At 41.0% G+C, this 26,803-nt stretch overlaps 1 protein-coding gene across 3 annotated transcripts in view; it reads left to right on the forward strand.

The window, feature by feature from the left end:
- Positions 1 to 1,334: 1,334 nt before the first annotated feature.
- WDR64 (WD repeat domain 64) overlaps positions 1,335 to 26,803 on the forward strand; it is a 134,387-nt gene continuing 108,918 nt past the window's right edge. For 2 of the 3 annotated variants that reach the window (XM_082702656.1, XM_082702657.1), the window contains exons 1-3: positions 1,335 to 1,681; positions 7,335 to 7,465; positions 26,125 to 26,227. In XM_082702656.1, coding sequence (XP_082558782.1) covers positions 1,537 to 1,681; positions 7,335 to 7,465; positions 26,125 to 26,227 — 379 coding nt within the window. In that variant the 5' untranslated portion in view covers positions 1,335 to 1,536. Of the gene's footprint in view, positions 1,682 to 7,334; positions 7,466 to 20,627; positions 21,432 to 26,124; positions 26,228 to 26,803 lie in introns of those variants that run through there. The other variant, XM_082702658.1, reaches the window with a different exon arrangement.

The raw sequence follows: 26,803 nt of genomic DNA on the forward strand, positions 1-26,803 counted from the left end.
CAGGGGTGGCGTCTTTCCAGGCTGCAGGAATGTGACCCAAGAGACAGGAGTGCTATCAAGATGCCTTCTTTTGTATCATCTTTTTATACCAGCTCAGGGAAACCATTTCACCTATTATTTAATAGGTGGGTTTTTTTTTTTTTTACTTTTATTTTTTTTTTGTAATCTGTATGTCGGATATGGAGCTCAAACTCATGACCCAGAGATCAAGAGTCACATGTTCTTCCAACAGAGCCGGAAGATGCCCCATTAGAACAGTTTTAGAATTATAGAAAAACAGAATATAGTGCAGGCAGTTCCCATATAATACCTTCTCACTCAGTTTCTCTTCTTATTAACATCTTATAGGAGTGTGGCTTATTTGTTACAACTCATGAACCAATATTGATACTTTGCTATTAGTTTAAAGCCTAGAGTTAATCAGACTGCCTTATTCTCCACCTTATGTCTTTTCCCGTTCTAGCATCTCAACCAGGATACCACATTACATCGAGTCATTCAATCTCCTTAGGCTTCTCTTGGCTGTGATAGTTTCTCAAACATTCCTCATTTCTAATGGCTTTGATAGTTTGAGAAGTACTGGTCAGTGGGTTGTTGCTGTTGTTTTTTGTTTTGTTTTGTTTTGTTTTGTTTTTAGTTTTTTATTATTGAAATATATTTGACATACAGTGTTATATTAGCTACAGGTGTACATCATGATGACTGGACAATTCTATACATCACTCAGGGCTCACCATAAATGTAGGACCATCTGTCACCATCCTACATCACTGCAATACTATTGACTATACTCCCTGTGACGTATTCAACTCATGACATCTTGAAGAACTTTCTTCTCAATCAAAAACTACTCCTTGCCCATCTCTGCCTCACTTATTTAAATCGAACGTCAATGGATAAAGGTAGAAGAAACGTTTTTATTTCCTCCGACCTCTAAAAATATCTTTTTCAGGAACATACATGGAAGGACACTTTCATCTTTAGAAGTGTTTTTAGAATGAATGTCAAGTTGACTTCCACAACATCTTGAGGAAGGCAGATGGTTTGAGGTGGGAGGAGTTAGAGGGGAGAGAAAGTGAGGCCCAATTTCCTTCCCTAGGGAAGGAAATCTATTCTACTTCCCTCCCAGGGGGTGCCCCTCCCCCACATTCACTCAGTCACACACACATACACATGCATACACACACTCACACAGTTTGTGAGGAAAGAAAGCTGAGTGCCCTCCTTAGAAAGGAAGGGGAGGTTACAGAGATATTATGATGCAATGAGGACCATATGAAAGACACTGGTAACATTATGAGGTCAGGGTTTTTACTGAAATGCTTCTCTATATGAAATGCATTAGACTAAGCCAGGCTAAGGTCCCAGTGGCGGCTCTGACTCCTACCCACAATATGAGATTTTAAGATCAAAGGGATGCGACCCAGGACAAAACTTGAGACAGCAGGGAGGCAGTGTGACAACTGGAGGTTGTTTCAAGTTGACAAATTTGTGCTCTTTCTTTCTGCACAGAAATAAGAGATTCCCTATGTCCCCATGGATACCAAGGAGCAAAAGCATTTAAACACTGAACTTCAGATTAATAATTTTAGGACAGCCTTGAAAGGGTTTAAAAACTTGGTTGAGCAAGCAGCAGCCCAGAAAAGAGATGAAAGAGGAGGACTGCTTATCCAGAAAGAAGGTAAGCTCAGTGATTATGAGCAGTAGAGTCAGGTATGTTGATGAGAACAGTGAAATGTTTCAAGCCATCAAAGAGAAGCACCATGGCTTAAGAGCCAAGACATCGGGGCACCTGGGTGGCTCAGTGGGTTAAGCCGCTGCCTTTGGCTCGTCATGATCTCGGGGTCCCAGGTTCGAGTCCCGCATCGGGCTCTCTGCTCAGTGGGGAGCCTGCTTCCCCCTCTCTCTACCTGCCTGTCTGCCTACTTGTGATCTCTCTCTGTCAAATAAATAAAATCTTAAAAAAAAAAAAAAAAAGAGCCAAGACATCAAATGACTCGCTAAAGGCCTAAGTGGTCCTGGGGGAAGCTTCATTCACTTCTCTGAAGCTTAGTTGGCTCAAATGTAAAATTAAGAGATTGGATGAAGTGATCTCGAAGGGCTCTTCCGTGGGATCTACACCCGATGGCTTGCTGGTTGACCTGGGACTCTCAGGAGTACACAGTGACCATTAGCAAACCATGGAAACCACCCTTCTCTCTCTTTACTTAAGAGTATGGTGAGACCATAAAGAGTTTCGTAAGCAGAGCAAAGTGTTTTTCTCTGCACCTTTGCTTCACTGTCTCGGCCTCTCCCCATATCTCTCGGCTGAAACGATTCAAGCATGCCAAGGTAAGCAGAATGAGGTAGGCAGTAGTCTGCCAAGAATATTAACAGCAGAAAAAATGACACAGAATGGGGGGTCAGCGCTCAAGGGGACAGCTTCAGGGCATTGTGGATGGCGCTGAGGACAGCAGGGACAGATAATGCTTACCAGCACAGTCCAAGACTAACAGAACAAAGCCTGCTGTTACAAGGAAAAGAGCAGAGCCCCTATAACTGTGATGGGGTTCGCATAGCCAGTTTCTGCCTGTCCCAGGCTGTACAGCCACAAAAGAATGGAATTGTTGACTTTGGATGATCAAACACAAGCTGGTATTATTTGATAGTGGTCAAGAATTTATAAATCACCTTTGAAAAAGAGAATTTATAAATCATGTTAGTAAATATAAATTAATCGATTCTCTTGACAATTCTAATAGGCAAATATTACTATTATTGCTATTACCGCCCCCCATCCTATTTGTTAAAGGATGGCAGGAAAATCATCTGCCCGAGAAATCTATGTGTTAGAGCTAAGCTTCAGAGCTTCAAGATGGACTTTTTAGATGAGTGTGAACTTGGCTGGGCTTCTAAACCACTACACAGAACTTTCATTTTTCCCCAGTCAGCCTGTTTACCCGTCTCTGTAATGGATTCCCCAAACCTTTACCACTTCTGTTGACTCCTCTCTGGATCTCAGCTCCTTTCAGCCATGGCTCCAGCATCCTAAGGAAAAACAAGACCCAAAGACAAGAATCCCCTCAACCTCTCTTTCCTCCACTTCTGAATTTCCCCAAAGCAACATCTGTCATTTTGTCCATCTGTCCTCCTGGCCAAGGCTATCACTTTGCTGCAACAACTTCAAAATCTCCTTTACACCTGCTTTGTTCTCTCAAACTAAAAATATTCCCAAACATCCTGACTTTGACTTTCTCTTCCCTGTAAGGTATCCCTGTATGCCTTTTTTTGTTTCTCCACTAAATTTCCCCACAGCATCACCACTTAATTTTCAAGCTATTCAAGTCTGACTTCTCTCATCACTTTGCTGAAAATGCTCCTACTGAGGTATCCCAGCACCTAATGTGACTGCCAAGTTCGATTGTTTTCATTTTCCAGCATACCTGGCCCTTTCTTTTTTTTTTTTTTTAAGATTTTATTTATTTATTTGACAGAGAGAAATTACAAGTACACTGAGAGGCAGGCAGAGAGAGAGAGGAGGAAGCAGGCTCCCTGCTGAGCAGAGAGATACCTGGCCCTTTCAATGCAACAGCTCACTCCTCTGCTTCCAGATACTATCTCCTTCTGTGTCTCTCATCACAGCTCTCTCATTTTTTTCTTTCTCATTCTTTCTTTGCCTCTTTTTTTTTTTTTTTTGAAGTCTTCCTGTGTTCTCTCTCAGTCTGAAAGCCCTGATGCCATTCACCTAGTCTCCTAAACTAGATATCTTGCTATAACCTTTGACTATCTCATGGAATCTTACTCTTGGGCTATGACAACAGGGGTTCAATATAATCATCTTCTTGCCAAGAGTTATTCCTTTTTTTTTTTTTTTTTTTTTAATGCCACATCCCTGGCTTATTAACTCTGCTCTAAAGTTCCATATATGTGAACTTGGCATTCGGGGCTATTCCCAGCCATGCCTCGATCTACCTTTCTCATATCAGCTCCTGGAACTTTCCCTCTATGAACCTTCCATCTCCAAATGAACTTGTCAGCATCCCCAAGCACCTCATACTCGTAATGCTTCTGATTTTGCATGTATCCTTCCTTCAGTGTAGAATGTCTTTCCTCCCTTTCGTTGTCCCCATAAGTCTTGACAATGGGGACCAAATCAAATCTCACCTTTCTGTAAAGCCTTTCCCCAAACAAAGCCACCTTTAGCACAGTTAATGCACTTTCTTGCCATCTCAAGGATTTCCCTTGACCTGCAGAAACTGATGTGTGTTCCTGCCCCTTCTCTCCACAGCACTTGCCCTCTGAGTGCTCGGAAGGGGCTTTGTAACCCTAGGACTAGCCCAGTCTTGTGTCCAGGAAGTGCTCCTTAAATGTGTGCCAAGCAGGGGTGCCTGGGTGGCTCAGTCGTTTAAGCAGCCGACTCTTGATCTCAGGTCAGGTCTTGATCTCAGGGTCATGAATTCAACCTGGGCATGGAGGCTATTTAAAAAAAAAAAAAAATGTGTGCTAAGCAAACAAGGTAATCTTGCTTTCACTTCAACCTTGCAGTCACAAAGCCACATTGAAAAACTTCCCTCCTCTATAGTACCTATGTGTAGGTATAGGTATACATGTGTTGATACAGAACAAATATATTTCAATAGATATATAGATATAGATATATAGATATATATCTATATTTTGATAGATATATAGATATAATAGATATATAAATATATTTCAATAAATATATATTTTATAGAATATTATACTATAATACACTACAGCCCAATGTATAGTGGGTATATTATATGTCTATTATATATAATATAGATTCAATAAGAACTAATTACTGCTAGATTTCCTACTCTGACAGAGGGACTGATCTGAAAGACTATGAAGGAGAAATATAATCTTAACTTTTCAGACTGCTAAGGCTGGCATACCTTCATATTCGTTCTTAATACTGGAAAATAAGATCTGCTTCTCACTATAGGCAGGAAGCTAAGAATCAGAATGTTTTGATGTCAAGGAATTCATCTGTGTTCTTTAATCTTCTTGTCAATGACCTGATAGAATTAAAATCACCCTAGGAAAGAAAAGTTTCATCATCGTCCTCTAGCCACAACTACAGTGAAATACATTTACATGGAGACACATTACACTCACCATGGCATGGATTTAAAGAGACTAACCTATTTAGATATCTCATAAGAATTTTAAATGTCGTATGACCCAGAGGGAATGCTTTATTTTCCCCAGGAATCATGTTCCCTCCTCAATTGCCCCTGCTTTGGTAAGTAGCACTAGAATCTGCTGAGTTTGAAAACCTGAGACTTAAGCATGAATCTAGAACAGGATTTCTCAAGTTTAGCACTACTAATGTCTTTGTTCTGGGTATATGAATGTGGGCTGTGGGAGGGGTTATCCCGTGCATTGAAGGATGGTTAGGCATATCTCTGGTCTCTATCGACTAGGTGCTGTAGCATTCCCATCCCTAATTCTAGCAAGCAAAATTGTCTGTAGACGACGTTGCCAATGTCCCTGTAGGAGACGGAGGGGAAACCACCCCTGGATGAGAACCACTGGTCTGAATCCTGCCTGTCCTTCACTCATTACTCCTGCCCCACAAAAACCTCCAGTCCATTAGAAGTCTTTGCCATTCTGCCTCCAACTGTATCTCACCATCTCCAGTACTACCTCTCAGTGCCTGTATCACTTATCATCCAATCAAGGACATTTCCAAGCAAGAAAGGGGTTGTTATTGATAATAATTAATATTGTTATTAATAATATTGTTATTAATAACAATAAATAACTAAGTTGAAAAATCAGCTGCATTGTTCTGGCCACGCCTCCACGATCTGAAACCTGGACTAATGCACTAGCCTCTCTCTGGGTTCATAGCTGTCATTCTTACCTCTTGCTGCAGCCACTATGCTTTGAGAAAAGCAATACCTTACCAGCATGCTGAGAATAAAATACAAACTGCTGACTCCAGCCTGACCCTCCTTCGTGATAATCTCACGTGACAGTACTTTCCCCGCCCTCACTTCTCCCTACCCAGTGACCCTCCCAGAATATGCCAAGCTCTGTCCAGACTCAGAGTCTTTTTGTTTGTTGGCTTCTGCCTGAAATGCTCTTGTCTAGCTTTACACACGGCTGACTCCTTTTTGTTTATCGGGCCTTGGCTTGATTTTTTTACCCATGTCCTTAAAGAGGCTTTCCTGAGGTCCATCGCAGCCCACCACCATTGATAGGTAATTCTATCACAGCACCGTATTGGTTTCCTTCCTAGTATTTAGCTCGCTCTGTACCTTTGTACTTTACACCTTTATACATTTACTTTGCTACTAAGGTGTGACATACAGGAGAGCCTCCGGAGCACGCTAACTAAGTGTTTAGCACAGTAGACGTGGACGTGGTAAACATTTCTGCGGCTACCAGCCAGATGCAGGCAAAGAACATTTCTAACATCCCGGAGAGTCCCGTTACACACAGATAGCCGCTCATCTAATGCCTAACTCCAGGAATTAGTCTTGCCTGTCTCAATCGGTAAACATTTGTATCTTTGCATGTGGATTTTATGTTTCTCCCACTAGAGCGTAAACTCCCTGAGGAAGGGAACTTGTTGATTTCGTTTGAAGCCCAGTGTCTAGCTCGGTTCTCACCCTTAACAATAATGATGCCTTTTCATGTCAAACTCCTCCTTATCTTTAGACTCCATAGTAGCTCCCAAGTGAATCACTAAATTTGGCAGAATCGAACTCAAGCATGGTGTGTGTGTGTCCACATACCGTCAAGGAACCGATTAAGAATTGCTCTTTGCGGAGCGCCTGGGTGGCTCAGTGGGTTAAGCCGCTGCCTTCGGCTCAGGTCATGATCTCAGGGTCCTGGGATCGAGTCCCGCATCGGGCTCTCTGCTCAGCAGGAAGCCTGCTTCCTCCTCCTCTCTCTCTCTGCCTGTCTCTCTGCCTACTTGTGATCTCTCTCTGTCAAATAAATAAATAAAATCTTAAAAAAAAAAAAAAAGAATTGCTCTTTGCTCCTGTCTCTTCTACCTGAGATGAGCTCTCGCAGACACTCCTGATTGGTAAAACTTTTCATAACAGGAAAGAACGAATCCACTTTCTTCTCTTTGTATTCCTGAACAAAACTCCTCGTTGAAACATAAGCTGTGGAGGAAGGACTGAAGACCAAATTTTATTCTAAGTAATATTTTAGTCAAGTCCTGAGTTATGTTTCTAATGTAAAGAACCTTAACATGAGGCCTTATCTGGTTTTAATAGGTTGAAATGAGGAAACTGATTAGAAGATAGGAAAAGGAGCTGAGTCCTTGGAGTTTGGTAACCATATTCTTGCAATTTGTTACAATGCAGATGTAATCGATTATGACAAGTTTTATGAGGTTGTGCAAGAACTCTTCGGTCCAGAAGTGAAGAGTCAAGATGTGAAAAGCTTTTACAGGAAACTCTGCAACAACCCTGATGTACCTATCGACTGGTGTGAGGTAGCATTTTTCATGTTTATCATAAGAAATCCAGGTATTGTTTCTCCTTGTTCAGAATAAATAATTTATCTAAGTGTGATTCCCACAAGGGTTAAGCCCACGGCGTGTATGTGGCATGTGTGAATGCCATTAAAGATGTGACCTCTGTCCCTAACTGAACATTAGTGAGACAGACAGAAGTTTCACTCTATTATTCATGGCTAACTCTTGAATACCTTTAGACGGAGCTGCCAAATGGAAGAAATATACATGCCATTAACAACAACCAATATGATAAATGCCTTCATTACATTCTCAAGGAGAGATCTTCCTTTTCAATAGTTTCAAAGCATACAAATATCATGTAAGAGAAGAAAAAGACTATGGTTGACCACCTCTACCATTTCCTGAGTCACTTCCTGTCTGTGCAGTTCTGTGTCCCTTCCACCATTGTCTGTTCTTGGATGAACGTAGAGATGCATGTTTGGTTAAGTGATCTATGGACAATATATATATCTCTATGGATCTACGGAAAAGGAGAAAGGAATGCCTCTGATCTTTGTTGAAACTCACAGAAGACTGCACTCTGTAGGTTTGTTTGTAAACCAGATTCTTCCTATTCTAAAAGGATTCGAGGTAACTTACAATTTAAAAAATTTAACACATGTTTATAAGCAATGGAAGTAATATTAAAAATTAGCAGGCTCTTTCTCAAAAATCAGTAGATAGAGGGGCACCTGGGTGCCTCAGTCAGTTAAGTGTCTGACTCTTGATTTCGGCTGAGGTCATGATCCTCAGGGTTGTGAGATGGAACCTTGTGTCGGGCTCTGCACTGAGCATGGAGCCTGCTTGAGACTCTCTTCCTTCCACTCCCTCTGCCTCACCCCTGCTCAAAAAAAAAAAAAAAAAAAAAATCAGTAGATACAATAAACAAAATGAAAAGCAAAGATGGAAAGGATTTGCCTATCATTTTTAACAAGTTGGTAGATGTGTATAAATAGAACTTTGGACCCGAGATATAGGAAAGACACATCTTGCCAACTATATACACATCACAAAGCTGTGCATGCATAAAAGTAAAAAAGACATTTCAGTAAACTCCAATATAAGAAAACTAGGAACCAATAATAAAAGATTGTCCAAACTCTAAGAACCGACCAAATAAAAAAAGAATTAGTTTTGGGGAAAAATTGCAAACAAAGAGCCTATTAAGCCTTTAAAGAATACATAATTCCTGCATTATATATAGTTTTGTACAACTTAAGAAAAGCCTATACGTTATCCCACTCATTTTATGAGACTGTAATAACATGAACTGAACAGAGAAAAAATGCCAGAGAACGATAGGCCAATATTGATGCTGAAATCCTAAAGAAAATTTTAACAAGTCAAATCCAGCAGTGCATTAAAAATTATTTCTGAGTAGAAATCATCCCAGAAAAGTAAGGGTAATTTAATATTAGAAAGTCCAGGAACATATTTCATTCAACATGTTAGAAGAGAAAAAAAATAATTTGATAATTTTGATTAGAAGTCAGCACGCTAAGGCCCACAGGCCAAACTGAACAGCCACGTATTTTGCAAACAAGATTTATCGGAACACAGAATACTCACCCATCTGTATACTCTGTGGCTGTGTCTGTGTTACAAGAACAGAAATGAATAATGTGACTGAGACTGAATGCTCTGTAAGTCAACAATATTTACTACCTGGCCCTTTTCAGGAAAAGTTTGCTGACTCCTGATCTTAAACTAACATAAAAAAATTTTTTGATAGAAATCTTGTAACCATTCCCGTTTTTACAAAGAAAAAAAAAATCTTAGCAGAATAAGAATGATGAACAATTTCCTGAATTTGGTAAAAGGTTGTGTTCATTTTCTGGAGCTGCTATAAAAAATGACCACTAATTTAGCAACTTTCCCCTTGGCTTTATTGACGTGTAGAACATTGTGTAAGTTTAGGTGCAGAATGTATTAATTTGTACAATTCCCTATGTCAAAATGGCCGCCACCATAGGGTTAGCCGTCACCTCCTTCATGTCACATGATTACTGTTTCTTCTTTGTGGGGAGAACATTAAAGATCTACTCCATTGGCTACTTGGAAGTACATCATGAGGCATTCTTTTTTACTTTTTTTTTTTTAACTTATTTTTAAAGAATTTTTATTTTTTTTATTAACATATAATGTATTATTAGCCCCAGGGGTACAGGTCTGTGAATCGTCAGGTTTACACACTTCATAGCACATACCCTCCCCAATGTCCATAACTCCACCACCCTCTCCCTAACCCCCAAGCCCCAGCAACCCTCATTTTGTTCTGTGAGATTAAGAGTCTCTTATGGTTTGTCGGGAGATCCCATCTTGTTTCGTTTATTTATTTATTCTTTCATCATGAGACATTCTTAACCATAACTGCCATTCTGTACATTAGAGCCCCAGAACACATCCATCTTGGAAGTTTGAACACATAATTGGAAGTTTGAACTCTTTGAACAACATGTCCCCTTTTCCCTGACAACCACCATTCTAGTCTCTGTTCCTATGAGTTCAGCTTCTTTTGATTCCTCATATAAGTGATATTATGCCTTTCTGTGTCTGACTTATTTTACTTAGCATAATGCTTACAAGGTCCACACATGCTGTTGCAAGTGCCAAGATTTATTTCCTTCTAAACTTCACAACTTCAGGAAACACACATTTACTATCTCACCATTTCCACGGAGCAGGAGTCTGGACACAACTTAGCTGGGTCTTCTGCTCAAGGTCTCACAGGGCTGCAATCTTGTTATTCTCATATGGAAACCCAACCAGTAAAGAATCTTCTTCCAAGCTCAGGGGTTGGCAGAATGCATTTCCTTGTTGTGTATGACGAAGGGACTCAGCTTTTTATTGGCTGGAAGTTGGAGACTAGAAGGTGCCCTCATATTTCCAAGGCTGTCTGCAGTTCTTTGCCTTATGAAACACTACATAGGCAGTTCACAACTTCACTTCTTCAAGGCTTTCTGCACAGTCCCTGAGGACTGTCTTGTATAATGTAATATAATCATGGGCGAAACAATCCAGCACCTTTGCCTTATTCTTTTGATTAGAAGCAAGTCACAAGTTCTAGGCATACTCAAGGGATGAGAGTTCTGCAAAGGTGTGACTCACTGTGTGTGGGGGGAGGGAACTTACTTTAGGATGTGCTCTTCTTCTTTTTTTTTTTTTTTAAGATTTTATTTATTTACTTGACAGAGATCACAAGTAGGCAGAGAGGCAGGCAGAGAGAGAGGGGGAAGCAGACTCCCTGCTGAGCAGGGAGCCCGATGCGGGGCTCAATCCCAGGACCCCGGGATCATGACCTGAGCCAAAGGCAGAGAGGCCTTAATCCACTGAGCCACCCAGGTGCCCCTAGGATGTGCTCTTCTAACCAGAAGTCTCTAGAAACCTCTTTAATCAAGGGTCATATTTAATGATAAAATAGTAGGAACAGTCCGGCGCCTGGGTGGCTCAGTGGGTTGCACCACTGCCTTTGGCTCAGGTCATGACCTCAGGGTCCTGGAATCGAGCCCCGCATCGGGCTCTTCCCTCGGCCGGGAGCCTGCTTCCCTCTCCCTCTCTTCCTGCCTGCCTCTCGGCCTACTTGTGATCTCTGTCAAATAAATAAAATCTTTTAAAAAAGTACTAGGAACACTCTCATTCAAGTTAAGAGCAAGAAAAGGATGCCTATTATCTTGACTGCTCTTCAGTACTTTACTGGAGATTGTAAGCAATGAAAAGACAAAACAAACAAACAAATAAATAAACAAGATGTATAGATCAAGGACAATGAATCGTGACTGCCAAGCTTGCTTCTTTTTCTTTCTCTCCTTCCTTCTCTTCCCTCCTTCTTTCCTTTGTCTTTCTTTCCTTTTTTCTTTTCCATTGTTTTTTTAAAGCCTGTTTCGGTCGAGCTTGCCTTTGGAGCCCTATATTCCATGGTCAGTTTTCCAGCGTGTCTTGGGTTTTCAGCAGCAGGTTTCTGAGAGTTGCCGTGCGGTTACCTGAATTCTATACAGTGATGACCTATTTTTCTGGAACGATCATGAGTTCATGTTTGTGTTGCTAAAATTAGAGGGAATGTTAGTCATTTTGTCAGAATCCACTACAGAGAACTTGAGAGTAACTGCTGGGTATTACCTGAGGAAAGGTTGGGCCAGGACCTGAAGAGGCCCCCTGATTGGAAGGCACAGGTAAAACGGGACAGCTGTATTGGTAATACGGCCAGAGAATGATGGGGAAATGTTGGATTTATCCTTAGTGAAGGTCCAGCGGCACAAAATATCGAAGAAGCTTTGCTAGGAAAGACCCTCATTGGAAATGGAACCCTTAGAAACTCTAGACTGCCGCACTGCCCAAAACACTTGCCCCTACCCACAGGAGGCTACGGAGGCCTGGAAATGTAATTAGTCTCAACGGAGATGTGCTATAATTATTGAATACACACTGGATTTCAAAAATGTAATACATAAAGGCGGTGTAAAATGGCTCCCTAGGAACTTTTTATATTGGTGAAATGCGGAAATTATATTTTGGACACATCAGGCTAAAAATGTATTATTAAATGGTGCCTGGATGGCTCAGTTGGTTAAGCCTCTGCCTTCAATTCAGGTCATGATTCCAGGGTCCCAGGATCGAGCCCCGCATGGGGCTCTCTGCTCCGTGGGGAGCCTGCTTCCCCCTCTCTCTGCCTGCTGCTCCCCCAGATTGTGTTCTCTCTCTCTCAAATAAATAAATAACATCTTTTTAATAAATACAATTAAATTAATTCTCTCTTTTTACATTTTTAATGTGGCTACTAGAAAAATTTATAGTTATATATATGGCTCTCGATATGTTTGTATTGGACAGCAGAGAAAATGTCAAAATAGACATAGAAGGAATGTGCCCTGATCAGCAAGGATGGATTTTTGCTAGCAAACGACTGAAAGATAGACAGACCACGTCCCACAGAAAGAGTCCAACTTCGTTTTTTAGGAACAGTTCCAGAAAGAATAAGAAGACATCTGGCATTGTTCTCTAAGAACACAAGCATAAGAGAAAAAAGTTTAATATAGTGTGTTTAGGGGCGCCTGGGTGGCTCAGAGGGTTAAGCCTCTGCCTTCCGTTCAGGTCATGATCTCAGGGTCCTGGGATCGAGTCCCACATCGGGCTCTCTGCTCAGCAGGGAGCCTGCTTCCTCCTCTCTCTCTCTCTGCCTGCCTCTGTACCTGCTTGTGATCTCTGTCTGTCAAATAAATAAATAAAATCTTTAAAAAAAAAATATATATATATATAGTGTGTTTAAACATCAGAAGACCTAAGAAAATGATAACAATTAGCCACCATGATCAGAAATGCTCATTCTGAAGAATGTGACTTCAAATTCTTTACTCTCAACTGGTTCTACGGATAAGTCAGATGTGCAAAATATCCCTTTTTATTTGAGCAAAATTATAAATGGAGGCCCATACATCAAATATGTAAAAGTTTTTAAATTCTAAGTTTAGAAATTGTTAAATTAAATAGGTTCTGTCCTCCAATTTTGACACACATGCCTTAGTAATGTCCTTAGTAAAGTGAGAATTTAAAATTCTAGTACTTTGTAGTTTCACATCGAAACAGGGAGACAAGGGGAGAGTTAGGCCTGGCCTGTTCTCCTTCTTTTAGTGTGTGTGTGTGTGTGTGTGTGTGTGTGTATTTATATATAAGCATATAATATAAACATATACTCCGGGACTTCGGGATCATGACCTGAGCCAAAGGCAGTCGCTTAACCAACTGAGCCACCCAGGTTCCCCATATATGACATATATATTAACAAAAGCCCTTAATCATACAAAGATTAGCTTAAGAAATCCAATGAATAGTAAGATAGTCAGAGTTTTAAGAAATCAAATGAACGATAAGACAGTGAGTAATTTTGTGGGAATACAGAAATAGCTGTCTTTTTCCTAAAGGTTGTAAGTGTACAAAATAAACATGTTTTCTCAAGGATCTAGGCTCAATCACACTGTGTAAATCCTTTGGATACTGTCCCATCTACTCATAACTTGAATTCTCTGTCACTAAACTTGGAGTAGCAATAATTTTGAGAATCCACATATCCTCACTGTTCTCAATTTTTTAATGAACATTTCTCACGTACAATGGTTCATGTACTTGAATTTCTAATGTAATATTTCTGGATCACCAAAAATATGAAAATGAGTGTATAATGAGTAATTCATATCAACATCAAATAATTTATGCATTTCAAGAAACAACAGAAGTCTGTTCATATTATATTACACACTTGGATTCAGAAAACCAATGCTCTAAAAATGTCCCAGGAGGCCAACAAAGGAGACACGGTCAATCCACTTATGTGAGAACCTGGCCTCCATGTTCTCAGTTTTGGAGAGAGAGATTTATGTTACAAATGTTTTGTTGTATGTAAACAGAACACTTCTTTGTCCTTAAAATAAATGGATGAAGGAATAAGTAAGGAAAACCCAGACTGCTTCATTGTGTAGGTGAGGAATTAGAGCCCTGTTCTTTTCCAAGTCTACCCCCTCTTTCTCCTTCCCTTTCTGGTTAGAACATCCTAATTATCTTGCATTTGTCTTTTTTCGGACACCTCCTATGTTCTCATCCACTCTCCTCAACAGCCCCTCCCCACCACGTAGACTGAGGCGGGCGATGTTTTGCAATAATAAAGATGAGGGAAATGAAACACAGAAAGGTTAATTGACTTACCCAAAGCCACAGCGAAAATGGGTTTTGGTCCTGGCGCTGAGACTTTCTCCTTCTGTCTGCACTAATTTCATATGACATTATTCTGTTGTATCACCTGGGTTCTTCTCTTCATAAATCACATGCAAGTTTAATAGAAACACTTGTGAGCAGCCTCTGTAAACTGTATATACATGAAGAAAAATGAGGTTTAAGAAAATATTGCAGGAAACATCTCCTTCTATTGTTCTGTCATTCTCCTCACAAACTATCTGTGTCAACGCTCCTAAGAGGCATTTCTATTCCAAGCGGTGTGACCTAACCTTTCTAACCTTCATATCCAACACCTGTAAAGTGGAATTCAGGGCTGGGAGACTAACTTTGTCTCAGAACAGATTACCATTTTTTAAAAAAAATCAGCCACTGTTAACCTTATCAGGTAAGAAGAACTGGGTTTATTCTTTTAAAGTCAGGCACGAATGTAAAAAACTGATTCTTTTTTTAAAAGATTTTATTCATTAGAGAGCAAGTGAGTCCAAGCGGGGTGGGGAGACGGGCAGAGGGAGAAGGAGAAGCAGACTCCCTGCTGAGCAGAGAGCCCAATGTGGGGCTCCATCCCAGGATGCCAGGATCATGACCCAGGACACTTAAACAACAGAGCCACCCAGGCGCCCCAAAACTGATTCTGAATACAAACCTCTTTGTTGTAGCGATGCCATAAAAAGGCATACTTTCTTTTTTCTAGATTTCATATTCAAGTGCACTTGGAAAAATGAACGTTTATAGAATAATGAAACCTTGTAACTCAACTAAAACATCACCTAGACCTTTCTTTTCAATCTATAAGGAGAAAAATTAGATGTAAAGAGATCCAAGGAAATGTGATGGTATTAAGTTTATAAAACTAGTCAGTGCTAATTTTGGTAGAGATACAATCCACTTTTCCTACAATACAATGTTAGTCTGCATTTCCAGTGGGCAATTCATAAACACATTTTTTCCTAGGAGCCTACTCAAATTAATTTTTAAAAGAGGCATGCGACACCACATGGGTTCCTACAACTCTATTCTCCCCAAAGTGATTTTAAGTGAATTATTATAAACCTAAAACTGTATCTGCAACTTCAAAAGTGTTCTTTTTTTTTAAGATTTTATTTATTCATTTGAGACAGAGAGAGAGCGAGACAGAGAGTGAGACACCATGAGCAGGGTGGAGAAGCAAGCTCCCCACTGAGCAGGGAGCCTGATGCAGGGCTCCATCCCAGGAGCCAGAGATCATGACCTGAGCCAAAGGCAGTCACTTAGCCAATGGAACCACCAAGGCTCAAAAGTATTTTTAAAATACTCCAGGGTAGATTAAAAAATAGGTTGACACCTTGCAGGTTTTTATTTTCTTCTATCTGCTTTTTATTTCCTTTGAATGTTTTACATGTTCCTTATGTAATCTGGGGAAAAAAGTGTAGTTTAATAAATGAATCACTTAAAGCATGGAGCAAGTCCTTTAAATAACATAGTTAAAGAAAATTAATACTCTAATGCATTATTTATACTAGTTATAAAGTATTCCAGACATGTCACACGCACAACGACTCATCTGAAATTTAAATTGTTGAAAGAGAAATTTGAGATCTTTGAGGCTATAATTCATCATAGGAAATATGTTTTCTGCTCTTTAAAAACATTGTCTGAGGGCGCCTGGGTGGCTCAGTGGGTTAAGCCGCTGCCTTCGGCTCAGGTCATGATCTCAGGGTCCTGGAATGGAGCCCCGCATCGGGCTCTCTGCTCAACAGGGAGCCTGCTTCCCTCTCTCTCTCTCTCTCTCTGCCTGCCTCTCTGTCTACTTGTGATCTCTCTCTGTCAAATAAATAAATAAAATCTTAAAAAAATTGTTTGATTAAAACATTTCCTTTCAAAACATAAAACATTTCCTTTCAAAACATAAAGCTGTTTGGTTTTGTTGACTGTTTCCTTTGCTGGGCAAACTGTTTATCTTGATTAAGTCCCATTAGTTCATTTTAACCCTTGCTTCCCTTGCCTTCTGTGATGTTTCTAGGAAGAAGTTGCTGCAGCTGAGTTCAAAGAAGTTGCTGCTTGTGTTCTCCCCTAGGATTTTGATGCATTCCTGTCTCACATTGAGGTCTTCCACCAGTTTTGAGTCCATTTTGTGTGTGGGGTAAGGAAATGGTCCAGTTTCATTCTTCTGCATGTGGCTGTCCAATTTCCCCAACACTATTTGTTGAAGAGACTGTCTTTTTTCCATTGTATATTCTTTCCTGCTTTGTCAAAGATTAGTTGACCATAGAGCTGATGGTCCATTTCTGGGCTCTCTTATTCTGTTCCATTGATCTATGTGTCTGTTTTTGTGCCAGTACCATGCTGTCTTGATGATTCCAGCTTTGTAATAGAGCTTGAAGCCTGGAATTGTGATGCTTCCAGCACTGGTTTTCTTTCTCAACATTTCTCTGGTTGTTCAGGGTCTTTTCTGGTTCGATATAGATTTTAGGTTTATTTGTTCCATTTCTTTGAAAAAAATTGATGGTATTTTGATAGGGATTGCATTAAATGTGTAGATTGCTCTAGGCAGCATAGAAATTTTCACAATGTTTGTTCTTCCAATCCACGAGCATGGAACATTTTTCAATTTCTTTGTGTCTTCCTCAATTTCTATCATGAGTTTTCTTAGTTTTCTGAGTACAGAGTCTTTACCTCTTTGATTAGATTTATTCCTAGGTATCTTATGGCTTGGGGTGCAATTGTAAATGGGATCAACTCCTTAATTTCTCTTTCTTCTGTCTTGTTGTTGCTGTATTGAAATGCAACTGATTTTTGTGCTTTGATTTTCTATCCTGCCACTTTCCTGAGTTCCTGTATGAGTTCTAGCAGTTTGGAGTAGAGTCTTTGGGTTTTCCACATAAATTACCATATCACCTGCAAAGAGAATTTGACTTCTTCTTTGCTGATTCGGATGGCTTGTATTTCTTTTTGTTGCCTGATTGCTGAGCTAGTGCTATATCGAATAGGTGGTCATAGTGGATATCCCTGTCATGTTTCTGACCTTAAGGGGAAAGCTCTCAGTTTTTCCCCATTGAGAATGATATTCATTGTGGCTTTTTCACAGATGACTTTGATGATATTGAGGTATGTACCCTCTATCCCTCCACTGTGAAGAGTTTTGATCAAGAAAGGATGCTGTACTTTGTCAAATGCTTTTTCAGCATCTGTTGAGAGTATAATATGTTTCTTATTTCTTTTTTTAATGAACTGTATCACAGTAATTTATTTGCAGATGTTGAACCCACCTTGCAGCCCAGGAATAAATCCCACTTGGTCGTGGTGAGTAATCCTTTTGATGTACTGTTGGATCCTTTTGGCTAGTATTTTGGTGAGAATTTTTGGATCCAAGTTCATCAGGGATATTGGTCTATAATTCTCCTATTTGATGGAGTCTTGGTCTAGTTTTGGGAATCAAGGTAATGTTGATCTCATAAAATGAGTTTGGCAGTTTTCCTTCCACTTCTATCTTTTGGAACAGTTTCTGGAGAATAGGTATTAATTCTTCTTTAAATGTTTGGTAGAATTCCCCTGGGAAGCCGGTCTTTTGGTACCAGTTGAGACCTGATTTGTGGCCCAGAATGTGATCTATTCTGGAGAATGTTTCATGTGCACTAGAGAAGAATGTGTATTCTGTTGCTTTGGGATGGAATGTTCTGAATATATCTGTGATGTCCATCTGGGTCCAGCAGGTCATGTAAAGCCTTTATTTCCTTGTTGATCTTTTGCTTAGATGATCTGTCCATTTCAGTGAGGGGAGTGTTAAATCCCCTACTATTATTATATTATTGTTGATGTGTTTCCTTGATTTTGATTATTAATTGGTTTATATAATTGGCTACTCCCATGTTAGGGGCATAGATATTTAAAATTGTTAGATCTTGTTGTTGGACAGAAAACTTAAGTATGATATAGTGTCCTTCCTCACTTCTTATGATAGTCTTTGGCTTAAAATCTAATTTGCCTGATATAAGGATTGCCACCCCAGCTTTCTTTTGATGACTTAGGATGGTAAATTGTTTTCCACCCCCTCACTTTAAATCTGGAGGTGTCTTTGGGTCTAAAATGAGTCTTTTGCAGACATCATACTGATGGGTCTTGTTTTTAATCTGTTCTGATACCCTGTGTCTTTTGATTGGGGCATTTAGCCCTTTTACATTCAGGATAATGACAGAAAGATATGAATTTAATGTCATTGTATTGCCTGTAAGTTGACTGTTACTATATATTGTCTCTGTAGGACTGGTTTGGTGTTTGCAAATTCTTTTCATTTTTGTTTGTCCTGGAAGCTTTTTATTTCTCCTTCTGTTTTCAATGACAGTCTAGCTGGATATAGTATTCTTGGCTGCATTATTTTTCTCATTTAGTGCTCTGAATGTATCATGTCAGTCCTATCTGGCCTGCCAGGTCTCTGTGGATAGGTCTGCTGCCAACCTAATATTTCTACTATTGTAGGTCACAGACATCTTGTCCTGAGCTGCTTTCAGGATTTTCTCTTTGTCTCTGAGACTTTTAAATTTTACTATTAGATGATGGGGTGTTGACCTATTTTTATTGATTTTGAGGGTGAGTTCTCTGTGCCTCCTGGATTTTGATGCCTGTTTCCTTCCCCAAATTAGGGAAGTTCTCCACTATAACTTTCCTCAATATACCATCTGCCTCCCTCTCTCTTTCTTCTTCTTCTGGGATCACAATTACTCTAATATTGTTTCATCTTATGGTATCACTTATTTCTTGAATTCTCCCCTTGTGATCCAGTAGTTGTTTGTCACTTTTTCTCTCAGCTTCTTTATTCTTCATCATTTGGTCTTCTATATCTTTCAAGCTCTCTTCTGCCTCATTTATCCTAGCAGTAAGAGCCTCCATTTTTTTTTTAATTGCACCTCCTTAATAGCTATTTTGATTTCAACTTGGTTAGATTTTGGTTCTCTAGTATCCAGAAAGGGATTCTCTAGTATCTTCCATGCTTTTTTCAAACATGCCTAGTATCTTTATAATCATCATTCTGAACTCTAGTTCCAACATCCTACTAAGGCTCATTATGTTCCTAGTGGCTGGTACTGCCTCTTTTTCTTTTTTCTGAGGTGAGTTTTTCCACTTTGTCAGGTTGTCCAGGGAAGAACAGATGAATGAAAGAACAAAATGTTAAAAAGGTAACAACAACTCCAGAAAAATATAAATATAAATATAAGTGGAAATATATATATATATATATATACACACACACACACACATACATACATACATATATATATCTCAAGGCTGGTGAATTGTAAGAGCCACACACTTGATTTGCAGTGTATAATGGTCTGTTAGAAGAAACTGCCTCCCCAAATTTTAAAGGAAAAAAATATATATATACACAAAAATAAGGGTAAATATGATGAAGGGATGGAATAGGACTATAAAGATGAAAATTTAAAAGATTTTCTTTAAAGATTTTATTTATTTATTTGACAGAATGATTACAAGTAGGTAGAGAGGCGGACAGAGAGAGAGTAGGAAGCAGGCTCCCTGCTGAGCAGAAAGCCCGATGCGGGGCTCGATCCCAGGACCCTGGGATCATGACCCGAGCTGAAGGCAGAGGCTTTAACCCACTGAGCCACCCAGGTGTCCCGAAAATTTAAAAGATTTTTTAAAAGGAATTTATAAGATATGAAGTTGGGGAAAAGAAAAAAAAATAAATAAAATTTTTAAAAGGAGAGAATGTGATCAGGCAGGAGAGTAGAACAAAGCTATACACTAGATTTAGGGTATATTTGGGTCTGTTAGAAGAAACTGTATCCCAAAACTTTAAGGAAATAAATATATAAATATATATATGTTAAATACAGTGAATGGATAGCATATGACTATAAAATTGGAAATTAGAAAAAAGATTTTAAACAAGGTGTTGAAACAAGATTTGGTTAAAATAGGAAAGAGGAAAAATTTTTCAAAAATAAGAAAAGAGGGGCGCCTGGGTGGCTCAGAGGGTTAAGCCTTTGCCTTCGGCTGGGGTCATGATCTTAGGGTCCTGGGATCGAGTCCCGCATTGGGCGCTCTGCTCAGTGAGGATCCTGCTTCCTCCTCTCTCTCTCTCTCTGCCTGTCTCTCTGCCTACTTGTAATCTGTCTGTCAAATAAATAAATAAAATCTTAAAAAAAAAAAAAGAAAAGAAAAAATAAAGTTTTAAAAATTTAGCTTTGAAAGACTAAAGCATCATGGGGAGGAAAGCCATGAATTCTAGGTGCTGCCTTCCACTAGACTAGAATTCCTCAGTTCTCACGAATCAGTGAACTTGGTCTGGCTGGATGTTCCTGCGGATCTTCCCCGGGAGACGCCTGCGGCGCGACTCTCAGGTGTGCTCGCCTGGGCCCGCGCTAAGCGATCCGGAGCTTTTGTTCCCTGAGCGCTCTCCGTACCGCTGTGGAGCATGGGAATGAAGATGGCGGCCGCCCACTCTTGGGCGGAGGAGCCCAGAACTCAGGGCCCCCCTCCTCAGTGCGCCCTCGGCGAAAAGCCGTCAGTCCCTCTCCCTGGTCTCTGGCCGTGCTCCGAGCTCCCCCCGCCTGTGACTCAGTGTTTCTGTCTCCAGCATGTGGCCCCGTTTGGAGTCTCCCCAAACCCCGCAGGTTCCTGCTGCGCTGCTTCTCCCAGAGCAGGAAGGGGAGTCTCCCTGGACCTGCCACTTGTGGCGTCGCTGCTCAAAGAGCTGTGGTTCGGCTGCCTCGGGTTGTGATGTAAGGTAACCCTGAGCCGAGAGCTCCCTGCTCAGCTCCGTCTCTACCTCCGGCTTCCCCGCTCCGACACCCGGGAGCTCTGCTGCACTCAGACACCCCCGGTCTTCCTGTGACCCCGCGGGTCCTGAGACCACACTGTCCCTGCGAGGGCTCCACGCCCTGCTTAGCCTCTGGAGCGACGTCCCTCCGCGGAGCTGATTTCTGAAAGTGCCCATTTCGGGCGCTGCTCTACTGCTTGCTGTTAAATGGCTGACGGAGGCTCCCCACCACCACCACCGTCTCTCCCCCATCTACCGCCTCGGATTCACTCCTCCACAAGTCCTACCTTCCAGAAATGGTCACTTTTCTGTTCAGAGAATTGCTGCTGTTCTTTTCCTTGATCTCCTGTTGAGTTTGTAGGTGTGCAGAATGGTTTGCTAACTATCTCAGCTGAATTCCTTGGACCAGAGGAGATTTAGGTCTGCTTCTCCTCCGCCATCTCGCTCCTCTGACCCATCCAGGTACTTTCTTATCTTCCTATTTACTAAGTAATCTAGTCATGATTTCCTCATTTGATTCTGACACCAAGGGGTGAGGTTGGGGTTATTATTTTTTACAGGTGGGGAAACTCAGGCACAGAGAAATTAAGAAACGCCCCTGAAGTCATGTGACTAGTTGGTCTAGAACCTGGCTTTAGACCCAAGTGCTAGTCAAAAGAACCAATATAGCCTGTCAAAGGAGAGCCTTCCACATCTGTTCTCAGACACTTAACAGATATGCTGTTCCTATGTCTATAAGAATTACTGCAAAATTGCAGATTGAGTTAAATAACTATCTGTAAACTGCTTTCACAGTATAAGTATTGTAGACATACAGAACGTTATCTCAAATTCAGTAATAATACATATGGTGTGCAATTCTCTGACCCTGAGAAACCCTGGAATTCATTAACACAGAAATTATCATTTTTAACATCATCAGTTTACATTATTATCTAAAAATTTGCCTCACTGTAGTCTGGAGTTAAATTGATTGCAAGCATTTACCATGTTTTTGTTGTATTTTACACAGGGAATGTAAATCATACTGAATTGCACTTTGTTTTCTTTTATTTTTTAATTCAAGAGTTTCATTTTCTTTTAAAAAGATTTTATTTATTTATTTGGCAGAAAGAGATCACAAGTAGGCAGAGAGGCAGGCAGAGAGAGAGGAGGAAACAGGCTCCCTGCTGAGCAGAGAGCCCGACGTGGGCCTTGATCCTAGGACCCTGAGACCATGACCTGAGCAGAAGGCAGAGGCTTTAACCCACTGAGGCACCCAGGCGCCCCCTGAACTGCACTTTAAAAATGAGGATATGATAGGCAGAATTCTAAAGGTGCCCCTTCCAAGATCCCATGCCCTGGTTATTCAATCACACACTAATTTAGCTACTGCTACAAAAGGATTTTGCAGTTGCTAATCAGCTGAATTAAAGTAGGGATATTATCTGGGATTATCTGCGGTGGGATGGGGGGCAGTGTGGTATTTGAAGGGCCATTGCTGGTGTGAGACAGAGGACCCATGTCCTAAGACAGAAGAGAGGCCTCTGGGCAGAGCCAGCAGGGAAACAGGGACCTCAGGCCAACAACCTGAATGAACTTAAAGCCAATTCTTCCCCAAGTCTTCAATAAAGAACCCGTCTCTGCTGACATCTGAATTTTAACCCATCAAGACCCATGCTGGCCTTCTATGGAACTGTGAGCTAATACATGGGTGTTGTTTTAAGTCACTATGTTTGCAGACCTTTGTTTTGGTAGCCACGGAGAACTAACATAGAGGGGAAAGTGTCAAAGTTCAAGAAGAGTGTGTCTACTGTTACAACCACCAAAACCAAATGTGGCTCTAAGAGGAATTCAAATTCCATAGCAGTGAGAGGAGTTACTACGCTTGGAGCAGCAATGTTGAGACAGAAACAAAAGAAAGGGACTAAGGATTATTTTCTGTAATTGCTTTCGGTTTGTTGTATTTTTTTTTTTTTAAGATGTGAAATATTTTTTTTTAAAGTAGGCTTTATTCCCAACATGGGGCTTGAACTCACAACCCCAAGATCAAGAGTCATATGCTCCACCGACTGAGCCAGCCAGGTGGCCCTAAAGATTTGAACAGGCCAGTAGGAAGTCAAAAGAATGCTAGAGAGAAGTGATAATAGCGGGAGAGGTGACAAGCTCGGAGGATGGCATCAAGGGGATGGAACCCAGAGAACAGGTGGAGAGATTTAGAAAGCAGAAATATTTTCCTCTGCAAGGGAAATTTTCCTTCTTCTATAGGAAGAAAGGATGTTGGTTTTGTAACTAGGGTGACAAGAATGCCAAGGAGGCTCTTGTCTGGTGGCTTGCCCTGTCATCTAGAGTGGGAGGGGGGTCAGCTGTTGAGAGTGACAATGAAGGGGGTGCATGTGTGGGACAGGAGCGCCTCAGGTTTGACTCTATTGCTGGGCACCACCAATGGGATCGCCTAGGGAAGCATGGGGGGGGGGCTCCTGAATATGGGGGGCCTCCCATGGGTGATTGTCTTAGAGGCTGATCAGCCACAGGGGCACAGGTATAAGACACACAGGTGGTCCTGTTACCCCGCAGTGGGGGGTGGGGGGGTGCTTTCCAGGACAGTGCAGCGGTGGGAAAGGAAGGACCGTTGTGGGGATATGTGGCTGAGGCGACCCGCCCCCAATTCTGAACTGGGTAAGAAAGGACGCAGGGGCTACAGGGACCTGTTGGATTAGGAGGACAAGAAGCTGCATTTCCCTCCCAGTTCTGACTGGCTGGCTGGCCCTATAAACTTCTCTCAGTGACGCTCCCCTGCACTCTCCGGCACCATCCACTCAGTGCAGCACCTGCCCGACTAGCCTTTTTTTTATGAGCAGAACGGGTTCCATCCCCAAGTGGACTGATGGTTTTAAAGCACTATCCCCAAAGAGAGGCCAGTTTTCTCATGAGTGGTTGTGGTCTTGATATAATTTATTATTATTTTCCCTCTCTTCCATGCAGCCTTCTTAACCTAGGCTAATAATGATAGTTATAGCTAATATTTGTCTTAAACAATTCTTATGTGCCAAAGTGCAAAATGTTTTACACATGTCACCTCATTTAGACATCAGTTAAAAAAAAAAAAGAATCTTGTACCTTTATTCTACTAACGAGGAAACTGAGGCACAAGGGGTTGAAGGTGTTTATCAAGTGCTGAACGCCAAGTAGTTGTAGAGCTGGAACTCAAACACTGGGCTGTCTGATTCCACAGCACATGCTCTTTGCCAGAAGGCTAAACCCTGAGTTCAAATGACACAGTGCTAAGGTGCAAACCAGAGAGGCCTGGGTGACTCAGCCGGTTAAATGCCCAACTCTTGATCTCAGCGTAGGTCCTAATCTCAGGGTCATGAGTTGGAGCCCTGCATTGGGCTCCATGGAGCCTACTTAAAAAAAAAAAAAAATCAAGTTGCCGACAAATACATGACTGCTAAATGGCTATTATACCAGTCAGTGAGAATGAGAAAACCAGTGACACAAAATTCCTGTCCATTCCAACAGAGGTCTACTGAAAGCCTTCTTTCTCTCTTCTCAATCCTTCCCCAAAGCACAAGATGCTAAATCCACAGGTTTTGTGTGTATGGCAGAAGAGCCATAATTTCTGAAAAGATAAAATTTTGCTGGTGGGTAAAAGGGAAAAGACGAGAGAGAATGTTTAGATCTCCTCGATCTTCCCACAGTGAAATCTAATTGTAGAAAGTGATTAGGGCCGTCCTTGTGAGGTCCGCACGTGGGGGAAGATAAAGGAGGAAGTAACACCATTTGTGATGTCGCTGATGAAGAGACGTAGGTTAACATTAGTTGCTCAACTGCCAAGTAGCATCAAAATAAACCAATGTCATTTTAAAAAGCTAATATATGAGAGACTGTGGACTCTGAATAACAATCTGAGGGTTTTGAAGGGGCGGGGGTTGGGAGGTTGGGGGTACCAGGTGGTGGGTATTATGGAGGGCACGGATTGCATGGAGCACTGGGTGTGGTGCATAAACAATTCTGTAACGCTGAAAATAAATTAAAAAAAATTTTTGGAAAAAAAGCTAATATATGGCTGGTTTTGATTATTTTCAGTCGACTCGTTCTTGAGATCTTTTACACCAAAAGCATCGCCCCTCATGAGGAGCTCATTAGAAATGCAGACTCTCTGGCCCCACCCCAGACCAACTAAATCAGAATCTGCACTTTAAAAGGATTCCCAGTGGGTTGTACATACGTTAATGTTCGATTCACCACAGTTCATTCCTTCATTCACTGACCAGCGCTAACTAGGCTCACCTGTATGAGAAATAATTGTGTCCTTCATTTATGAGAATTTTACTTTTGCTTATTCACAAAACAATTGAAGAACAGCTATCTTATTTTTCAAATTCCTTGGAATTACAGAATTTGACAATTTATCTACAAATAAAGAATACTCTTCCTCCTTAGGATTCTCTCATAGTAACTTATTTTCATGCAGTGCCTAGAGAGTAGCATTTGGAACAGTTAAATAGAGAAACTATACTATCTCTTAAATGCCAAAACTCCCCTTAGTAGGGATGAAAAAACTAGGAAGATTTATGGAAAATGGGTAGGAATGGCCAAATTCAATGTCAAGGTTCTTAGTGGGGACCCTGTCTGATGAAGGCTGATTTGATTGCCAAACAAAAATGTTAGCTCCTGGGGCGCCTGGGTGGCTCAGTGGGTTAAGCCGCTGCCTTCGGCTCAGGTCATGATCCCAGGGTCCTGGGATCGAGCCCCGCATCGGGCTCTCTGCTCAGCCGGGAGCCTGCTTCCTCCTCTCTCTCTGCCTGCCTCTCTGCCTACTTGTGATCTCTCTCTGTCAAATAAATAAATAAAATCTTTAAAAAAAAAAAAAAAAAAATGTTAGCTCCTAAAGGAACTGTGAATCTGAGCAAAGACACCAGCCTGGTACACCAGTTCATCCATCAGAAAGAAGAATTAGCAACTGTGTAGAAATCACAAGCCATCAGCATAGGATGTGTTGAATATAATTAGCTGCTTTCTCTTGCTACGGGCAATGCCCAGGCATTTAGAAAGCAAGGTGTTGACCATTCATCCAAATTAAACTTTAACTTCAACTAATATCAAACCTGTTACGTTACAACCAATTTTGAGATACTGCACATGTTTATATGCGTGTTGTTTGGCATTTTAGATCTTTGGATACTTCTCCTCTGAAGAAGATTCTCTTGCTTCCCAGATGGATGAAGAAAATTTGGTTTTCCTTATTTCCAGAAAACAGCGAGTTGTAATTTCAGGTGATATTTTTAATTTCCTTTCCAAATGAATATGGGTTTTAACATTTTCTCAAAAAAAATTGGGAGCTGAAGACAGAAATTACCCCTGCAGTTGAAAATAGCCCAGGTTGGGGGGAGCCAAAGGAGAGGGAGTGGTGGTAGCTTGGAACAGGACAGTGTTCTTAACCTTCCTTTCATTAGTTTGTCATTTTACTGTTTTCATGTTTGTTTCAGTATAAGGGTTCCTAAGGAGTCTTTTAGACATTTTTTTCCTGATTGCACCCCCTGCACTCCTCCCCAACTCCGTAACACTTTAATATGTCGGATGTACTATGTATCTGTTTACGTAAGTTTGTGTATCTGTGCTTTATACACAAAAAGAGCAAGACTCATTTACGTCTCCCAAGAACCAGTCTTCACCCCCTTGAGGACTTTCTTTTGTCTTTTGAGAATGCATGGATTAGGCTGATCACACTGGAGTATGAGATCTGTCCATTTGCTTTTCGAAGAGCTTACAATTATGAAAACTGATCACGCTGGAAAGAGGTCCCATATATATCGTTTTATCAGTTCAACACGTAGGCAAAAAACCAACCA

This window comes from Mustela nivalis, assembly GCF_964662115.1.
Source record: "Mustela nivalis genome assembly, chromosome: 16".
NCBI lineage: Eukaryota > Metazoa > Chordata > Mammalia > Carnivora > Mustelidae > Mustela > Mustela nivalis.